Consider the following 21544-nt stretch of genomic DNA (forward strand, 5'->3'; position numbering starts at 1 on the left):
GAGGTTCACCACTTATTCCGAGATCATTTATCCAGGTTTGTCACTAAACCACACAGTTGGAATTGGGACACTAACAGCCTTGATAACAGGTTTTTGAGGACTAATGTGTGGATACTCCCATCTAGTGGATAAAATGGTGGAGTAACAAGAACGTCATGTAGGGTCTCTTGTGGGTCTATTATGGTCTATAATGGGTCAACGGGCTATCTCGGTCACAGACGTGCGCGCACACACACACACACTCTTTTACGCACCAAACAACAAATCGAAACGGTGAATTCCATTGTAGGCTAAATAGGACGCAGCGACGTGAATAATTGTTGAGGGCAAATGTAACAGTTGCCTTCAAAACAAACAAACAACACAGAGTTGCTATTACAAACTATTTTATTCCAAAAAGGCCTATAGGTTAAGGTTACACATTTTCCATTTAGCATTGTCGAATATCGTGTCCTCTTAACGGACAGAAGGGGGCGTTCTAGTTCTGCACATTACTTCTGTGATCTTTAAATCACCGTGAAGTTCATGCTTCCTCAAGTCAGTCTGGGTACGTGCTTGCGTAAAATGCGTAATATCCATGTTCAATGTTATTGAGAAATCCATAACGCGTAGAGGGTTCTCATGTAGTTGCCCTCAGTCGGCACTCATGAAAGAGGGCACAATTGAAACCAAAATTGAGAACTGGTAAATCTTTGAAATGTAGAACATATCTAATGTAGGCCTAACCCCTGACCGGACATAACTGTGCTATAAGCTCATTTGTGCAATGCCATCTATTACGAATCTAATTTTAGAGATAAAGTATTATCAGAATGCTATTATAGTTGTTGGTCCTTACTGTGTTATTCTTTAGAAACCATGAGGCTTATTGAAACGACATTGCGACTGACATAAATTAGATTGACATATACTACAGCGAATCATGACCATATACTCAATCCTAGGCGAGTATAGGCGGGGATAACGGCAGGACTTGACCAATGAATATTTTTAAAGTAATCCTTAAACCAATGAGGAAATAACGGCCAAGTGACGGTCCAGGGTAGCTCCGTCTTAGAGACAAAACCGAAGGGAACCCTGTGACAGGAATACACTGAATACAAAAACTCTGAAATCAGTGTGAGCACCACGTTGGGTGTGCGCTCTTAATTTACCTGGAAAGACTGTCGTTTAAGGTCCATGGTGAGTACCTTCAGAATTCAGACCTCTGTAAATACAAATATGCTCATTGGAGCTTATGCTGAACTGTCGCGCGCTGCTGTCTGTCAAAAGTGTAGATTTACACTTGACGTCGTCTGCCCACGTTTCTTACCGTCTCGGTGTGGTATAATTAGCTATAAACTAGTTAACTGAATGAACTTGAAAGTAAACATGGTGGATCAGAATATAACACGACATAGTATTTTACTACTAAGCCTGAACTACATCGAGCGCTTGTGAAACCAACACCGACCAGGTTACTATTGGGTTCTAAGTTGAGATGTTATTAGTTTAACGACCGGGCTGGTACAATTGTGTAATCCCTCATTTGTAAACAGTCAAGTGATGCGGGTAACTGGGGGCGAGTGCAGGTTTTTTTTTTTTTTTTTACTTCGTATCAACATGCCGTGCGTGTACTGTGTCTACACAGTCCAAGATGCGGTCTCTAGCCAAGGCAATAAACAGATAATTCACGTTCTGAATTCGAGCGTGTTAAACATTGCCAATGAGTCTCCCTGTCCATTCTATTATATTCTGCTACAGTATTGTGAGAGACAGACTTCCTCGATGTCGCCCTTCCACTCCCTGTGACAGAGTGAATAATGTTTTTATTATCAATGTGTTTTATGATAGGGTTATAATGTCAGTTAGTATCTAGGTCAACATGTATCCTTGGAGTACATGTATCCTTGGATAACATTATCGATTCTGTAGAGGTCGTGAAGCTCTTCTGTCATAGGTTAGCCTAATTCATTCTAGTCTGTGTTTTTGGGTGCTATCATTCACATACACATTTTGGGATGGAAAAGAATCCTGTGTTTCTTCTCTATGCCCCCCACCCCTCTAACCAACACCACCACCACTACCACCATTTCTCCTATGTGTTTGTGTGTGCATCTCCTTAATCTCATCTCTTCTGTTTATTTTTAAATGCTGCCATGTCCCCCTTATGAACTTTGACCCTGGCCTTCCCTTTCCGCTGCCCTCTTGTCTGTGTCCGGTCTCCGTCTTCCTCCCTGTCCCGGTGCTGCCATAATCACTGCCCCTGCGGTCTCCCGTCTTGTCCCCCCATCCCTGCCCCTGTCCGTTCCTCTCCCTCTCCCCAGATGCAGTTCATGCTGCTGTTCAGTCGGCAGGGAAAGCTGAGGCTGCAGAAGTGGTATGTACCCCTGTCTGACAAGGAGAAGAAGAAGATCACCCGGGAGCTGGTGCAGACCGTGCTGGCGCGCAAGCCCAAGATGTGCAGCTTTCTCGAATGGCGAGACCTCAAGATTGTTTACAAAAGGTTGGTGTGGCTGATCTGTTTGGTTACGCACGCCCAAAGTGTCAGTGGAGTTACAGAGAGGCAGGAGAGAAGTGCAGTGCACCTGTGTGTTTATCAAGTTGGTTTTGTTAGTCCTATTGCCCTGTCAACATATTACTGTTTAATACTATTAACGCTAACTTATGCAAGCACACAACATGTTGCCAGCCTTATCATAAAATCAGGGGAAATGCATTAGCTTTGAAGAGCTTTCAGTATAACTTACAGGTGCGGTGTCACCTGTTTCTACTGTAGTATTGCAGTGAGGGTGTGACATTTTAACCAAGAGTCGCTAGAATCGGCCTGTTTTTTTGTTTTCTTTTAGTCTTTCATGTTATTGACGGAGTGTGGTTTAAAGAAAAAGATGAAAGCAGTGGCACGCCTGGATTGCTGGGGGAGAAGAAAAAAGAGAGAACATTTTTCTCGCCTCATTATTCACAGTTGCCGTGCCAACCAATGGGTTGGGGCTCTTCATGTGGGCTGAGCCACCGTGACCCATACGAGGTGGCACCACACAGCCACCGGCCTGCCAATCAAGCGGATGACCGCACTCTGCCAAACAACAAACAGCCCCAGCTCATACACATGGATGTGGTTCGATTGGTGGTGCATTAGTGTTTTTTTCTTGGTGTTAGGTTACAGATCCAGGTCTCAACACCCATGTCTTTAAGACATGCGGTCAGTTTCAGCACTGATTAATGCTGCCTTCACACTGGCAATGTCATTGTTTATTCTGTGAGGCCTGTAGTGTTTTCTATGTTGCTGCATTTTCTCATGGGTGTTATTCCTTTGATTTAAAAGGTGTGCTAGAGGACACAGCCGTCAAGGGTGTTTCTGTTCTCTGTTACTCACAGAAATTTAATCAGGAACTGGAGCATCAGAAATCCAAGGAGAGACGCAGGGGTCACCTTAGGCCGAGAGTGGCAACGAATGTAAAACGAGCTCCCCTTTTTGCCGGAGCCACTCAAAACAGACCCACAACAGACAAACGTGCACCGAGCTGCCTGCATCCTCAACGGGGCTCAGGGAGAGACGTGCAGAACCCTCCTTCTGCTACAGTCACGGCGATGGCGGTAAATTAATACTGACCTTTCGCGGCAGATAAAAAACATGCTCATATGTACTCGTCATTGTTTGCCAAGCTAATCCTCATTAGCTTCCTGCCACATTAAATAAGACAGACGTGCTTGGCAATCTAATGGAGTGGCAGGGGCGTGTTTGTCATTCGAAGAGCGCAGCATTTGGTGGAGCGTCCTGGCTGTTATCTCTGCGCCACGGTCGGGTGGAGACTGCACGGAGTGCGCTGACTCCCGAGCCCCCTCACGGCACGTCCCTTTGGCAGGTAGAGTCTGTAACACAGACATCGCCCTAGCGAAAACAGTGACAGGTCTGCTGCACTCGGCCAAGAGGACGCTCCGACTGGTGTGATTTATGAGCGCGAGAGAGGAAAACACAAGCACCAGGAGAAAAAAGGGAGAATTCTTTCTTCAGAGATGATGGAGACATACAGAGAGAGAGACAGAGAGAGAGAGAGAGAGAGAGACACAGTTGAAACTGAACATCAGAAAGACAAAACTGCTGCTGGGGGAATAGGGTTGAGCAGAAGAAAAATCCATTAAGAGCACCCAGGAGTAACAGAGAATCCTTGCCACCCTTGCTCAAGGCCCCCTGGTTGCAATGCCCAGTGCTCAATTATAAACAGATTTGCTCGGATGCAACATTCTGTCAGCGTGGTAATCAAGACCTCCGCCAGCTGAAACCCCCTTCCTCATTTCCATAACACAGTCTGTTGCTTCTCATTTCAGGGCTTCATGAGGTTGAACAGCACTCTTGAGACTCAGTAAGAGCCACAGGCCAGAGTTTAGTCTCTAAGCGCATACTTGGCAGACTTGACAAGCGCCAACCCTTTGACCCGCTTTGCTTACTACTCGCCAGGCAAGCACTTGCACTCTTTCCAGACAGTTGTGTAAGAGAGATTTGAATCTGAACAGCATATAGATCCTCTTTTGTGATGAGAGCAAAGTAATATAGCAATGTGTTTAGTTAGTTTAGCTTTTAGTTTTTCCTTGTCGCTGTGTGTGTAGGTAGCATACCCAGAATATGCCTCCAAAGCTTTAGGTGATGATTATGGAATTGGAGCAGTTGTGTTGTGGGGCTAAACCCTCAATAATGAAATGAGATTACGGAGTTGTTTTCTATAAACTGCTTAAGCTTGCAATCAAATCTGGTCCCCCCTGATTTTAATATAATATGCTACTGAAGCATAGAGCCTTTGCAAGTAGAGGAATGCTTTCAAATATATGAAGAGAATAGAGCCCTTTCTTACACTCCCCACTTTCGTACACTATGAAAATGACATTTTTATGGACATATATTAATGTGCGCATGTTGTATATGAATAAATAAATAATCTATTTCCAGTATAGGAGGATATCCTTGCAGTGCTAGTCGTTCTGGGGTAAGTGGTGGATAAGATTCAACTCAGGCACTTGCAGCTGCAATGTATTTGCACATGGTACACACTGTATACACTGGTGACAAATGCCCAGTGGTCCTCATAGAGCTTTAAAATCCTGTCAAGCCACTTGACACTGTATGACACTGTAGGCTAGGTCATCCTTTCATGATAGATAGAAACGCAGGCCGTGTTGACTTGGGAGCTGTGTCAATATTTCCACCTTTGATGGTGAGAAGGAGGCAGCCAGAGCTGGTGGCTGCAGGGCTACCAACTACTTGGAGCTCTGTTCGTGATGAAGAGAGCTGCACACATATTCACACTGCACTGCATGCTGTTACACTCAGGGCTGAAGTGCAAGATGAACATGCACACTCAAGAAACTAATGTTATTATTTGTTATTATACGGCTCTTCACAATGCAAGTAGAATGCTCCATTGACTTGAATGGGATTTCCGAAAGTTCTAGCGGTCATTATTTCTTGGGAAAGGACTTCTGAAAACAAGAATGACCGCTGTCAATGGCAACGGAGTTTGTGCTTGGAACTTCATTCAAAAGTGAAAGCAGACGGTTGATCAGCTGTGTTCTAAAGAATGTTTGATTCAAGTTCAGCGTGTGTTGCGAACTATTTGTTTCTCGGCAAAAGCCACGACGAAACGGTAACAAATAAGTGTAAAGAGACATATCATGGAGTTTATTTTTTCCTTTTGGCAAGTAGCCGTATAATAAGCTGGATAATGTATAGAACGCCGGTCATCATGGGAAAATAAGTCCCTTCAGGGCGAAACAAGACCCTTCCGCTGGCTCGCTGCACACTCAAGAAACTAATGTTATTATTTGTTAATGATTATCATTATCATATCTGCAACACCTTCTTCTTCCTCTTTTTTTAGGATCACACAGGGGAAGTGATATTGTATGTGATATTGTATGTGACTAGACTGGGTATTTTTGCTTCATGGCTCTATCAAAAGCAAAAAGAGACAAGTAAGCCTCTTGTAAACTTGGATCAACTTTCAAAGCACAACACAAGCGTCAGTTTAGGCAAACCGTGTGTGTTACTTAGGAACGAGATAGAACTTATTATGGTCTGAGCGTTGTGTTACACTTACTGCTGCCGCTTTGTTATTTTCAGTGTGATCCCCGCTTCAGAGTCTTGTGTGCCCTTTACCCCCGTGGAATTTCATCGAGTCACTTGTCTGCACGGTGGCGGTCACATGCTGAAATAATTCTTGTCTGGGAGAAGGTTATCGGAAGAGAGGGGAGAATAAGGGGAGGGAGACATTGGCATCCCTCGCCAGTCGGTCAAATGAATATCCTATATGCTGAAAACAGCAATACTTTATTTCAGGGGAATGTGTGTGAGCGGGGGCGGGAGTGGCATAAAAAGATGCATAGTCAGCACTTTGTGAATGAGCAGAGAGGCAATATATCACATGCGGAGCGAGGGGAAGTGTTCTCTGTTTGTGCTTTGTCTCCAGTTTGGAGGCAGTGAGGAAGACAAATGAGTAGCATGCGTAGAGCCGTTAGCATCTTTAAAGGGAAAGTGATGCACATATGCACATGAGCACACACACACACACACACACACACACATGGAATAGGAATAACCCCTGTGTCATCCAAAGTCTCCCTCTGTAGAAATTGTGAGAAGACTGTTTGCTGTAGGGTGTCTGATTGACTTCACCCCAAGGACACAAACATAGTCTAGGCCATTAGAAGGTTATGGGGTCTTGTAACACCCAGAGATGTTTTTGGGGGGCAGCCGTGGCCCACTGGTTAGCACTCTGGACTTGTAACCGGAGGGTTGCCAGTTCGAGCCCCGACCAGTGGACCGTGGCTGAAGTGCCCTTGAGCAAGGCACCTAACTCCTCACTGCTCCCCGAGCGCCGCCGTTGTAGCAGGCAGCTCACTGCCGGGAATTAATGTGTGCACCTTCATACACAGAATGCAGCTGTGTGTTCACTGTGTGCTATTTGTGTTTATGTTATACACTATCAAAAATACCGACGCCATAAGTTAAATGCCAGAGTGTGCCAAATTTCACTGTGTGCTATTTGGGATCAAAAAAATTTCCCTCATGGGATCAAAAAAGTATATATACTTTTACTATGTACATACTATGTGTAGGATTGTTACTTGATATTTGATGTGGGTAACAGTCTCCCGGTATCGTGAATAAAGCTGCAGTCTCACACCAGTTGTCTTTGAGTAATTTTGACCACACACACACACATACATACGGACATACACACACACACACACTGATGCATGCACACACACACTTGCACACACTAATGCATGCACACACACATACACACATAAATGCATACACCCACAAATACAGATACAAGAGTGCATGCGCACACACACACATGCACACACTAATGCATGCATACACACATAAATGCATACAGAGAAAAGAGTGCATGCACAAACAAATAAACACACAGACTGAACTCACATATATGCCCATTCAATCCCAAAGCTGCTCTGTTTCCGTCGTCATATAATGAAAGCCTTTTCTGCAGTCTTATCTGCCCTGTCATGCCAGAGGGGTCCTCTGTTCTGGCGATCCACCTTCATGAATGGCGTTCCTTTCATGGACTAGTTTGCCCATCTGTCACAGTGAAAGCTGTCCTCTGCGGCTGAAAGCGCTCTAAAAAAAAGGCGAAATTCTCTCTGTGTTTCAGATACGCCAGCCTGTATTTCTGCTGCGCTATAGAGGACCAGGACAACGAGCTGATCACCCTGGAAATCATCCATCGATATGTGGAGCTGCTGGATAAGTATTTTGGCAGTGTATGTGTTCCTATGCACAGTACATATTTATCTAAACATTTTTTAATGTAAGTTGATGACTTAGACTTCACACACATACTTTCAAATAGAGATGGTGTAAAGCAAACATAATGTGGAGACTGTTGGACTGTGTGTGGGTGTGTGTGTGTGTGTGTGTGTGTGTGTGTGTGTGTGTGTGTGTGTGTGTGTGTGTGTGTGTGTGTGTGTGTGTGTGTGTGTGTGATGAGGCTTCCTGGGCTGCAGGTGTGTGAGCTAGACATCATCTTTAACTTTGAGAAAGCCTACTTCATCCTGGACGAGTTCCTGCTGGGAGGCGAGGCGCAGGAGACCTCCAAGAAGAACGTCCTGAAGGCCATAGAGCAAGCAGACCTGCTACAGGAGGTAAGACTCTAACCCAACCCCCTACCTCCTCTTCAGCACTAACCTGCCAAAAAGAATCCCTGAGAACCGTCAGCCAACCTCCGTTAGAGTAGGTCTCAGTTCTCACTCATGTCTTCTCCCCTGCGGATGAGCTCCTTTTCTAGTCACTGCCTCTCCCTGTCTCACTCCCTCTCTCCTTTTGAACTCACTCTCCCTCTAGAGGTCTCCTCCTTCCTCCTCTCCTCCTCTTGTTCCTTTCCTTCTCTCCCTCACATTGACAGCTCCCCCTTCCTTCATGTTCTCTCGCAGAGAGCATTCCTTTTAGCACTCCCCTCTTGTTAGCACTTGTATATTAGCCTCCATGTTGGGAGAATTCACTCCCTCCTCGGTGGGTCACTCTTTATGGTATGAATTTAATATCCACTGAATCATCCGGAGGACGTTTTTACAGCTGGGAGAAGCCTGACCCTCTCCTGTGCACAGTAACCTCGTAAGATGCTAGGTATTACATTTACCCGAAAATACCACTGCAGCTTTCATGTGTATAGACACACACACACACACACACAAACACACACACGCATAGTACCTATACACTACACTACACAAACTGTAAGTATTTACCAGTGCAATTTACTCTCACTAGTTTGAACTTCTCAGAAGTTAAAACTCCCCACAGATCAATCAGACAGACATACCCAGTCTGGGACTTAGTCAGTTTTTGAAGCGTATTAGATGTTGCCCAGTTTGACTGAAGGGCCTTTACATCTGTCAAGATGGTGTAGCATGATGGCTTTTAATCTTGCTCGCACAGATATCAGAGGAGATATCTGATTGTTTCCAGTGCGAGGCAACACATTGACAGAACATCCGAAAAAGAGCGACAAGCCTTTATATCGGTCGACAGCAATTACTGCTGACATTTGAAGAGCCGTTGCCAGGTCTCACTCTTTCCCTCCCCCTAGCTCTGGTCTTTTGTTGCTGTCAGCCTTTGAGTTTGTTCCTTTTTTTTCTCCTGACTTCAGTTAATTTTTTATGCCTTTTTTCTGTCTCTCTTTTTCTTGTGCTCTCTCTCCCTCCCTCACTCTCTCTCTCTCCCTCCCTCATTCCTTTCCTCCCTTCCTTCCTTTGCTCTTTGATTTACAGAATCTAGATTTTCAGATTCGACTCTTTCCAGGTACTGTCCAGCCTCATCTTTGGAGATGAGTTATAGAGTAGCTATTCTAGTTAACCTAGTAGCAGTAGTCTTATAATGTTTAGCTAGGTACAAAACAAAGGTCTCTCACATACCAGTGACTTCTGCAGCAGCCATCCTAAGAAAAATAATTGATTACAGCACTTTTTGCTTTCATGTTAAAACAATGAAATATAACCACTAAGCTATATGTATTATAACAGTTCATTGCACCGTTGCGCTCTGGATGCTGGTATGTAAAGGTCCTTTGATACAATATTCACATTGAATAGTGTAACAAGATGCCAAGTAGTGCTAGGCGTTAGGCCAAACAGAAAGTAATTAGACAAACAGGCGTTCACACCAAAAGAAATGTGTGTATTGAGGCCAGGGGATATAGTCCATTCTCTTGTCTCCCTTCTAATCAGATCCAAGCAGGTAATTGGCCTGTACAAAAACAGGAACTTCAGTTTCTTAAGCACCAGGATAAGATCGAGAGACGTCGTTTCCCTTCTCTGCTAGTGTGCTGCAGTCACCACAGACTGAACGCCCGTCCTCAGTAAATGGGTGTGTTCATCTCTGCCCCTCTGCAGAGTAAATTACCCACATCACTCCTAGGCAACGCGCTGTCATCTGGGCCACGCTACAGAACAGTGTCATTTCAGCATATGAGGGACGAGGGGGCCATTTACATCCCCTCCTCTCTCCACTCGCTAGCAACTCTTTCAACCAGTCAGTCACCTGACCTCCGTGCTGCCTCGGCCGCCTCACACACACACACACACACACACACACACACACACACCCTGCCAGACATTTTTATAGGATTTGCTTGGCGGGGAGGCCTTTGCTAGCACGTCTGAAAGGTGGGATAATAGAATAAGAAAGGGGAGAAGGGGGTCAATCATTGTCTTGAGGTGCCAGGCTAAGGCAGCACACTGAGATATGACCCAAATGCGCGGTCCACTGAGAGGCATCCGGCTGAGATGGCTATTACCAAACCTGTCTCAGCCGTCGCTATTGGAGTGCCTCTCATTCTCTGCTCACGCTCTCGCAGGGCTGTGGAGAAGGCTGCTGCACTGCCGGGCTAGCCACTGCTGGGGCTGCCGCTAATGCATCTGGCCTCTCGTGTGTGTGTGTGTGTGTGTGTGTGTGTGTGTGTGTGTGCGTGCGTGTTTATGAGTTACACTGGAGAGAACCTTAAAGGAATGCAACGGGTACACACTGTTAAGGAGTGATGCCGCATTAAAGCTAAGCAGGTTAAAGTAAAGAGCGTTGTGCATTTCCTGAAAGCATTTGAATGGTTGCTTAAAATGGGGAATTGAGAGAATGTGTGTGAAAACTACAAAACTAATGGCATAATTCAGACATTCAAATGCACTGGTCTAAATGTGTGAGTCGCTGAGATTCCTGAAACGGAGATGGGATGTGTGTAGGTGGGATAAGTGCAGAGGAAAATGAGTCGCTCAGAGGTTTGCTGAGAGACACTTACATGGAGAGGACTGTACATAGCAGTCATACTCTAAGCAGTCATAGTCTAATTGTCTAGCAAAGCAAAATGGTAATTGAAAAAATGGGATTTTATTCAGATTTATGCACGTGCATGGATTCATGTTTTAATGCACAGTTCTGAGATGGGGGATAAAATGAAATATGCAATCTGAGCCTCAATATGCAATGTATAAAACAGCAAATAGGTACAGTTAAATAGAAATGGTAAAAACTATCATAAGTGTATAACAGAAAGACCAAGACTGCAGTCCCGATGGCCAATTAATGTAGTTAGCACAGGAAAACATCAATACTAATTTGCTAATTATCCAACATCCTCCAAGGAGACTTGCCTCATTTTGCACAATTTGCAGTCTCGTTGGTTGCACTGCCTCTAAATCTAAAGGTTTGTATTGTAGTCACATGTCACTTGTGATTACTGTACTTTCACCTCATTACCCTTCTGATTGTCCAACCCTCCCATAAACAGCAGTAACTAACCACAAGAGCTCGAGCCTCTCACAGTTACTGTGAAAAAGCAATCAAAAGCAGTATCCTACACCACTGTCCCAAATATGAAGTAGTTACCCAAGCTTTGATACAAAGTTTTGCTTCCTGACTTCAAGTTGTATTTACCCTTATGGATATTCTTGTTTTTCCACTCCGACTCAGAGAGGGACAAAAATGAACAGAGCTCCTGTAGCTTGCCCACAGACAATAATGACAACAGCAGCAGTGCAGGAAGGACTCAAGGCCCTTTCTGATTGGCTGGGTTTTGTGTCCGTAGAGCCAGACGGAGGACTGGGGCGGTTTGGCCAATGAGGAGATCTTATAATGATGAGGGGTCTAGAGAGTCCAGGCCTGCTGCCAGAGGGTCGGTAATTACCAGACTGACCTGGTCAGTCAGCATGGGGTTTTCTCCAGCCAGCTAGCGAGTGGCGTGCCCGTGTGGAGTGAGCGCATGTGGTCCCTCTCTCACTCATTCCCCCCTACCGTCTCAAGTGCTGTCAGCGGGGAGGGGAAACTCAAGGTCCTCCGCGGGGTGCCAGACAACTAGAAGCCCAAATTACTTAGCGGTGTGCGGAGGTGTGTTTTTAGCTTGAGGCCTTTAGGATTGTCCAGCCATGCAGGTTGGTTTGATGTCTTACATTTCTCAGTCTGTTGTCGAGGACTTAATTGAGAAATACCCTTTAACATGATCGATGTGAAGCCTAGCCTAGTCATGCATTGCAAAAGTAATTGGAATAGTTTAGCAGAATGCTTGTAACACAACCTGACTGTAAGTTGCTTTTGGGCAACCTGCTCAAAGTTTCTGAAAAATGAACAGAAACTGCTACACGCATGGGAATATTATTGTGTCCATTCTTTGGAGCCAGACATTCATTACAATATCTGTGGTGAACAAAACTCTCTATGGTGAGTCATGTTAGAAAATCAAATCTGCACAATGCATAACAGATTGACCAATGGATGTAAGACTCTGCCCCTGCAAAGTGCCATGGCAACATTTAGAGAGCGACTGTATATAATTTCAGGGAGATAACAGCTTTGGATGGTATGAATATTTCATTGAAGAAATGCAATTTGGCAGCTTTTGTCTCAGACAATGCCAGTGTGGTCTTAGAAGTGACATGAGTCCAACACTAACGTATCAAAGATACATAAGTATCAACACTTAAGCATGATTTTTCATATATTCCGATCAACAACAACTATTGACACATTCAGCATCATTGGGTCAGGACCAGAGTGTGACAAACAACAATTGCATTTCCTTCACAAAATATTCACAAAGCTCTTATATCTGCTGTGTGTGTATATGTGTGTCTGACTGTGTGTGTGTGTGTTAGGAGTACTTAGTTCCTCCGTCATGCGTAATAGACCACAGAGCACTTGATTGCCCGGGTGACCTCGTTTCCCCTACTCAGACAGGCACAGCATTAAATCTATTGGTTTGGGTTTGCAGTGCCAGCCTTGACTCTTGCTTGTTCAGAACTACCGTTGTCCCTAGTCTGACGGCAATTGCTCTTTACTCCAAAGTAAAAGCAATTGGAGTCTTTTTTTTTCTTTTCTTGGTCTGTTTATGTTTGTGTATGTGTGTGTGTGTGTGTGTGTGTGTGTGTGTGTGTGTGTGTGTGCGCTTTTTTCTTCCACCAGCGGGGGTGTCTGAATCCAAAGTTCAGGCAGTAGCATTAGCCAAGGCGTCTCTCACACATCAGATTCAAATGAAAGAGGAAGGAAGCAGTTCTTTAGTAACATAGATGGTTGGGACGATAAGAGAAAGAGCAGAAACAGTATTTTGTCTGAAGTATACAAATATACACAAAGAATTGACCAATAAATGACATCTGAAACCTGAAATATGGAAGAGGAGGAGGTAGGTGAGGATGAAGGGTGATCTCATATTGACCTTTTTAGAGGCCTCGATTACAAATGGACCACAGACTGAATTGACTCTCTGTCATCAGGGTCATTTCATCCATGTCAGTTCCTTAATTAAGCAAGAGGACATTTAGACATTTAGGCCATTTGTCCTCCATCCCTCGCCTGCTGAGGACGATTTTCTTTATCAGCACTATTAGTAAGTCATGGTAATCAGGAGTAATAATTTCTCTCTCTTCCTGGATGTGTGTGCCTCTGTGTGTGTGTGTGTGAGAGAGAGAGAGAGAGAGAGACAGAGGAGGAGGAGATAAAAATAATGAGAGAATGTACAGTATGTGAAAGAACGAGAATAGGAATGCGGCAAAGTGAAACAAAAGACTGTTATTAGGTAAAAAGCACTGCAGATACAACAAAGATCTGTACTCTCCCCTTGAGAGAAAAGAAAACCGAAAAACATTATTGACAAAAGATCTCCGTGGCACATGAGACTTGTTAGGTGTGCTCCAGCACTTTAATTGGTGAACTGAGCTGAAAGCCTTTCTCATGTTTGCTGTTGTGCCATTTGGCATCATCAGGCCTCAAATAAAAAATATTTATTTCTGCTTGCGTTCCCACTCATCTTTTATCTTTTAAATAAGCCCTCTCTGAGTTATTAGCATGGCGTCAACACATAACGAAGCATTAATGAAAGCTTCGAGGTGAGGGAGTTAAATTGGATGTATGATAGGTGGCTTTGAGCAGCAAGCTGGGGCACCACACAGCTCCGATGCCAGATAATTACATCGGAAGACGACATTCCGAGGGGAATTAGAACGAAACCGTTTTAATTAGTTCTTAATGAAAAAAGAAAAACGATATGTGGTGGCGTTCAAGCTGTTGTTTGCATTCGGAGCGAGCACTTTTGTCCGGGAATAGTGGCGCCTCAGCAGATTCCCGAAGCACTTAAGCGCTGAGCTGGTTTCGTGCTGGAGGTAAGTGAGGAAGACGGGAGAGAGGAGGGAAGAACCGGGCTGGGGTGGGGTAGGAAGAGGAGTTGTGCAGAGACAGAGAGAGTGGAGCTCAAAGAATTCAATCTTACATGGTACATTTGTTCCTGAGGGACATACCTGGCCTGTATCCTCATTTGAATGATACAGCGCTTTTTCTGTTCCCCTGTTTCCCCTTAAACTCTTTGCCCTGCAGGTATGATGAGTCCTAATATGGCTGCAGAGTCCTCTGGTCTTTTCCAGAATTAAACACATGGAGGTGAATACTGTCAGTGTCTGTGTCAGCAGAAGCCTCTTAGGGACTCTACTACATCACTGGTCATGTCAATAGTTTAGCGTACAGAGCCACCTACTCCCCCTTAACACCATGTAATAGTAAAGGTCATTTTTGCCCTTGGGTGTGTGCTATGTGCCTGTAGGATAGTGCTTATATGTACTGTATGTAGATGTGGATTCATTCTTGTTTCACCCCAACAGAAAAAGATAACCATAGATGAAGGTGGATATTGTTTATTCTTTGCTGTAGATTTCAGCCCTACTAAAGCGTTTTTTTGGTCTCAAAACAAATTAGATCCCTTTTGTGTAGCACGGTGTTGCCCTGTGTCCTGCTGTGTAGTGTAATTTGTCTTCTGTAGTCCTTTGTTTTGTGTTGGCGATAAGGGACCCTAGCCAGGACCTCCAACTGTTCTAGCTCTTAGTAAAAGATCTAAGCACAACATTCCCCAGGGAGGAGGAGGGAAGCCAGTATCTCGCTTTGGCCTCCAATCACAGTTGCTGCGCTTGAGTCAATGGCGAGAGCTCCCTCTGCAGTTCACACACACACACACACACACACACACACAGACATATACACACAGATAACACACACAAACACGGACAACCTACACACACACATGAACACATATCTCCCTTTTGCAGCAATGCAGTACTCATCTTGTCAGTGTTTGTTTCTCCTACATTGAACATTTTACACATAGAGATGCGGCAGAAGGATGAATCTTAAGCCTATGCCTGAGGTCTAGTACTTCTGTTCACATGCATAGGCTTAATGCTATCTGACCAAGCACTAAATGGAGGAAAATAGTGATATTGATCAGTAGACCAATAATGTTGAGTACTGTACTCCTGTTCATTTTGCGTCCAAGTGCATAACTCTCAGTGGACCTTCCCCCTCTGCAGACTCCTTTCCTGTGAACACGTCCATAGGCTGCCATTGAGTTGTGTGCTTCTGTGTCCTGTGTGCCAGTGGTCTGCATGCCCTGTGCTCTATGTCCTGTTCCCTCCCTCCCCTTTAGGATCCATGGCTCTAGAGGGTGACTGGAGAGTTTTGCTTGCCTTGCATGGTGACATGAGATTTTTTGCATGTGTGTGTGTGTGTGTTTGTCTGCACCTCTCTATTTTTGTCTCTCTGTCTCCCTTAGCCACGACATGAGTACTTTAATGTGCCTGTGTATTAAATGCCCGCTGCTGCCCCCACCACTGCTGTTGCTGCTGTTGTTACTGCCGCTGCCACCGCTGCTGTCGCGGCCAGCTGTCCATCCTGCATGCCGAGCCACTTCACACGCCCTGCCCACAGCGTCCACTACTCAGCGCCCAGTTGTGCCTCCTCCTCCTCCTCTCCTTCTCCTTCACCTCCTCCCTCTCCATCCTCACTGCCCTCTGTTGGCGGAAACATGTCGGGGGATCACTCATGTCACGTGTCACCAGGCCCCCTGGGGCTGATTCATCTCCATACACACTCATGAACACACCCACAAGTCATCTGAAATGGTCATGTATAGTTTTACTGTTTTCATGATAAAAACATACGTATAGTTTTCTCATGTATTCATGATGTCTCATTTTCAGACCGATCAGGAAAGGTTTTTGTTCTCTTCATATACACATGGTACTATGACAGAAGCCATGCTTTTATCAAGTTTATTGTGATGTTTTTACATATAAGGTCGCTAGGGCTTGTTTAACATGAACTCAAAATAAAGGTCAGTGTTATAGGTATAAAATCATAGGTTAGGAATTTTAGTACTGTGATGGTTTTACAATGCATACATTCTGTAGGCAAAATCCAGGAAACTGTTTTCTTAAATACAATTAGACTATAGTTTAAGGCAATGACATGTATTTGTTTAAGGTAAAAAGAAGTAGATTGATCTGTATAGAAAAGGCAAAATATAAGAAGATTCCAAAACTTAAAAGTACTGTAAGTATGTTTGTAATCATAGGTTAACTCTAAGTGGCGGTAATGCGTTCACTACTACTTCTAGGTAGCATCTACACATAACAATTTTGTAAATGTATAAGTGTGAGAAAAATTTGTGTAATCATGAAAAGTATTACCTATTCAAATTTTGTGAATTTTGCACATTTGATCAATAATTAGATTATTTATTATTTTGTGTTTGTTAAAATGAATAAAATTGGGTCAACAAAGTAGACCCAAAAGTAGATCTGTCATTGAGTATAATTTTATATTGAGTAGAATATTTATCACACGCAATGGCTTTTCAACAATCTGTAAAGCTGCAGTTTGTAGTTTTTGTTTACAGCAAAAAATTAAATTCCTCTAGATCTACTAGATTACTTAAAACTTCATATGCAATGTATTGGGTCTTGACGGCACTAAACATCATAAATGGTCCACAAATGGTGTCATTTTGGTTCCTATTCATGTCTCTTGTTTCACAGCTGAACTTTTGGTTCTTAGGTCCATTTCAGTCCATGCTAGTGAGTAATCATTTCCAATTATATTGGATCATTCATTCTAGAAGCTTGCAAAATCTTAGTGCCTCAAGCAAAGTCACAATGCTAAATAATAAGGATAGGACTATTCCACAGAAGAGCATTGAGGGGTAATTATCAAGGAAAACCTCTTTCCAAAGTTCCGTTTCAATTATGTCAGTGTTGGCCTTCAAACATTTAACCATCCAACAGCAAAAATGGCCAACTCCCAAGCTTTTAACTAGTGATTTGGATATCATTCAGACTGACACAGCGAATGGGATTCACAACCCCTGCGTTGTCTGAACGACACTTAAGGTGCTCGGCTGTGCTCCTTTCCTATAGTGTAGGCCAGGAATCAGTGGGGGTCTACATTCCTTGAGCCCAGCCAATGCTGACGGGTGTGTGTGTGTGCGTGCACGCAGGCATTCCATCATAATCCCCACACTTTACTTTTAGGGGAAGGATCCCCTATTCAGAAGCCATCACCCAAAATTGCCAGGATTACTTGGGTCTCAAGATGCATTAAGAAATTAATTCGTCTGATTTTGTGCTGCCTCAGCTGTGCATGGCGTTTTGTAGCTGATTACTTGCATATGGAGGCTGGATTACTGCAGCAATCTGTTCCCAGTCCCAGAGGTGTTCCTCCTAATGAGCTGATGGCAAATCTAATTCAGACAGCGAACACATTTAATCTTCATTGACCATGTCGTCCCACCCAAAAGCACAAATGAAATGAGATTACAGTAAGTTAAAGCCAGGGAAAGATGTATGCATGGAGATGTTTTTGGAATGAAATGTGAATGTGTCACAACATGAGGAAAGCAAGTTGAAACGAAGGAATTCTTATCTTTGGTTGGTTTTATGCAGGTTCAAGATCATGTCCATATCAACCAAACCAGTGATATTTACAATTTTACAAATATTTTGGGACATGTTGCTTCCATGTTAAGCCTAATATTAAAGTCGAAAAGTAGAAAATGTGTCAGTCTTATGATAGTTATCCGTAATTGCTACACTAATACTAACCTTGGTGTTAATGGGCTGTAAAACCCATCAAAAAAGTTGGCTCAGTATTTCATCTTATCTGAGTGCAACATTGGACCTTGCCTATAGTGCAGGTTTATAAAGATGACTAATTTCACCAGATAGCATGGATCAGAGAGCATACCCAAATGCAACTCAATTCTCCAGTACAGCCTTTTCCATTATACACTCATACACACAGACACAGGCATGCACACACAAACCTGGAGGTCTGCAATGACAGCATCTGTAATCTCAGGGAAAAAAAGCCTTGACTCTGATTGGGTTTTCAATCCCTCTGTATGGCGGGCTCTACAGTCATGAATCATTCATCGCGATACAGCAGTGGAGAGAGTGGAGAAATTACGCAGCTCTCAGAAGTGAACGATGGAAGTTAGATGTAAAGAGAAAAAAAATCAATATGTGGAAAAGGACACCTCCAGCTTCATACCCCTCAGAAAACTGATGAAAATGAATAACTTGTGCTCACACTGCTCTTCTCTTTACTTTGTGCCGAACGTCATGTTAGGATGCCAAAGTAAGTGCTGTTTTTGCTTGAATTGTGTTGTCCCTGTGCACTTTAAATTCAACACATTTCCCTTGTGTGTTTATCATTAAACCATCTGTTTGCCACTTGTTGCTTCACTGCTTTCACACAACTGAATGTGTCATGGTCACATGGAGATGTGTTTATTTACTGTGTTTTACTTGTGTTTTAAATTTGTGTTTTTTGCATTTTATGTCTGTGTCAAACTAACAGCCATATCATTGATGAGATGAAATTTACTTAATTTACCCTGCAATCTTTTACTCCTATGCCACTTGGTCAGCAATCTTTTCCATTGCCTACCCATTTCCTGTTTGTTTTTACTGTGTCCATTTCCTTTCCTGTCCATTTTCACTAAACAGCAGGTCTTCACCTTAGTGGTCTCCCCAGTTTGTGTGAAGTGTCATAAAGAAGCTAGTCATTACCAATTAGTGTGTCCCTATATGATTATTGAAGAGTGACCCTCACATAATAGCAACCTTATGCGTGACTGATATGTGTCACCCCTGGGGAAGAGAGGGGGGCGGTATTTGAGTGTCACCTGCGAGATCAGAGCAACTTTGACTCTGCCCACTTCCTCCTGTAGGAAGCAGAGACTCCACGGAGTGTTCTGGAAGAGATCGGACTGACATAAACACCATGGCTGTCCAACTGGCTGTCCACCTCACTTTGCCAGCTGCCTGTCTGTCTGCTTGAAGATGTAGCACGCACACACACATACACTCACACACACACAGAAATTGTGCTTCAGTATGTTTCTCTTAGACTTTTCATTATGTCTTCATTCATTGTCCTTTTTACAACACACACAGCACACAAAAACACACATGATGTAGCAGTGTACAGAATCATAATCCAAGTTACCAGAAATCATCACCCCTTTTTTTATTTTAGCCTTAAGATAGATTAACAGTACAGTCTTATCAGTGTACTGTTAATACAACCACAGTTGAAAAGGAAAGATACTTAGATAATTACAAATAATTTAGCAGCTATTAATGAGTTGGTTGAAATGACACAGACACGCAGAGGGTGGTGTGCTGTCCCTGAGTTTGGACACTCATGCTTTTCCTGACTTTTTTAAATATAAAGAATAAGATAACAGTGAAGTTGGAGGAAGGAGACCCAGGCAAGAAAAATAACAAATATCATTCATATTTCTTTAAGTTGATTGTAGTTTTCTATACACACACACACTCACTCACTCACACATATTGTTATATTATTGTTTTATACTTTAGTACTATAGTATTGGTAGAGATGTGAAAAGGGATTCATTCTCAAAAACCAAAGATTTCTGTTTCTGTTCTGTTTTTCGCCTTGGTTAAACATTTAATTTGAGCAGTTGAGGCAACAAACATTGCGAAGAGTCTGCTGCTTGTATCCATTTTTGATTGGCTGTTACTGTTGAAAGCACAAAATGAAGCCCTTGATGTCACTGCCCTGAACATTCTCAGAGATGTTCCACTGTGTTTTGTGGTGAACTACTGCTCTTTATAATGCAAGTGCTACTGAATATGTTCAACGGAAGTATCGTCACATGTTGGTTATATTTTGTATTGTCACTGATGTCGTCTGCATTTACAATCACTGATGAGCATATTCCTGTGATACCCTACCACCCTTTCCTATTATGTATTATATTACTGTAAGTATTTAAAGCATTTGAACATCACCTATGCCATGTGTGTGTATGTCTAGTCATGGGGAAGTATTATCTGTAATTGTTGTGTCTGTGAATCTGTGCAGCAGTGTTTGAAACTAAATAAATTTGTCTACCGCCGTTTCTATGAGGTTGTGTACATTTCCACATTTCCATATTTCTCTGTAAATTTCTGCCCTAAGAAGCAAGACCTTGAGGACTGTATCGTAATGCCATTGATCAGTTGACAACTGCAAGGCCTACACACAGCTTTCTGGCACATAATTCATATATACTCCCTTACAAAAAAGAGCTACTATAGAAAACTATAGTGTTGCTATAGTTCTTTTTCAAAAGGGCTCTGTGGCCAGACAGGTCACTCATTTGTGTGAGTCAATGCAGTTGAAACAGATGCTGTTGATGAATTTGCAAATGTACCCATTCACAGTCCAAAGACTATCCTTCCGCGGGGAAGAGGCGTCCTTGTTGAGTGAATATCCTTATTGACACGCGACAACTTTGCCTCAAGTGAAGCTGGCAAGGAGGGAACGAATCGAGTCTTAGGCAGAGAAGTAGAAATGCAGTCCCAGACGGACCTGCCTTGTACGCTCACGTAGCCATGACATTTTCTTATTGGTTGGAGTTGAATAATTTGAGCCCTGTATTCCCAGTACTGCGTCAGTGAAACTAATTGTGCTTGCAAATTACCCTAGTATCATTCATGAGGCTCATCTTAAAGTCCCAAATGAGAGAAGAAGCCCTTTATTGGGCAAGCTGAAAATCTGTGGCATAGTGCCTTATCCGACTGCACCTTCAGTCCCACATGAGGTGGATCAGTGAGATTCCATTCCCACAGTCATTTCTGTGAAAGTGACTTTCATCTTCTGATGATCCTCATTTCTACCAGAGAGACTCAGGAGGCAGAAACAAAATTAAAGATTTAATCCCGAATAGGACCCATAGCCATGAAGATAATTGATCAAAGACAAGGATGACAGTCTTTGGAGAAGTAAAGTTTTTTGGCATAGGTCCCCATCCACAAAAACATCTCAGATCCTGCCGACTCGAGAAATAGAGGAGCTTACACCCTGGATCAACACAGGGACGAACTGGTGGCTTTGGGGTGGAGGAAGGAACATAACATTCGACATACTGAAAGCACCATAGAAAGAGACACAACAGTTTTAAGATAAGTGTATGAATGGATTGTGTAGACTTTTTTTTTTTTTTTGAAAAATACTTTGACCTTTTTCTTGTTGGGTTGTCTGGGTTTTTATGAATTGAAAGAGTAATATTGTGGCATTGATCTCTGGCCCACCTAAACTACATAGGTCACTGTAATGGGGCTAAAGATGACAATGCTTCTAGAAGCCTACAGCTGGAGATGACCAACTGTCATTCTGGGATGGTCCAGAGCAAGGTCGTAGCTATAGAGTCACCAAATGTCCTATACAAAT

General features: G+C 43.3%; 1 protein-coding gene across 8 annotated transcripts; it reads left to right on the forward strand.

Moving 5' to 3' along the window:
• Positions 1–1031: 1031 nt before the first annotated feature.
• Positions 1032–20235, forward strand: LOC125300149 (AP-1 complex subunit sigma-2). 8 transcript variants are annotated; one of them, XM_048251790.1, is made up of 7 exons: positions 1032–1182; positions 2307–2485; positions 7653–7761; positions 8005–8142; positions 11574–11660; positions 18428–18436; positions 19032–20235. In XM_048251790.1, the coding sequence occupies exons 1-5, from the start codon at positions 1180–1182 to the stop codon at positions 11619–11621; spliced, it is 477 nt and encodes a 158-aa protein (XP_048107747.1). In that variant the 5' UTR covers positions 1032–1179; the 3' UTR covers positions 11622–11660; positions 18428–18436; positions 19032–20235. The 8 variants fall into 8 exon arrangements, with proteins under 8 accessions (XP_048107747.1, XP_048107743.1, XP_048107745.1 ...); XM_048251786.1 differs by lacking the exons at positions 11574–11660; positions 18428–18436; positions 19032–20235 and adding exons at positions 9268–9298; positions 14351–14413; positions 15576–16601; XM_048251788.1 differs by lacking the exon at positions 18428–18436.
• The last annotated feature ends 1309 nt before the right edge of the window (positions 20236–21544 follow it).

This window comes from Alosa alosa, chromosome 9 (assembly GCF_017589495.1).
Source record: "Alosa alosa isolate M-15738 ecotype Scorff River chromosome 9, AALO_Geno_1.1, whole genome shotgun sequence".
In the NCBI taxonomy this organism is placed as follows: Eukaryota; Metazoa; Chordata; class Actinopteri; order Clupeiformes; family Clupeidae; genus Alosa; species Alosa alosa.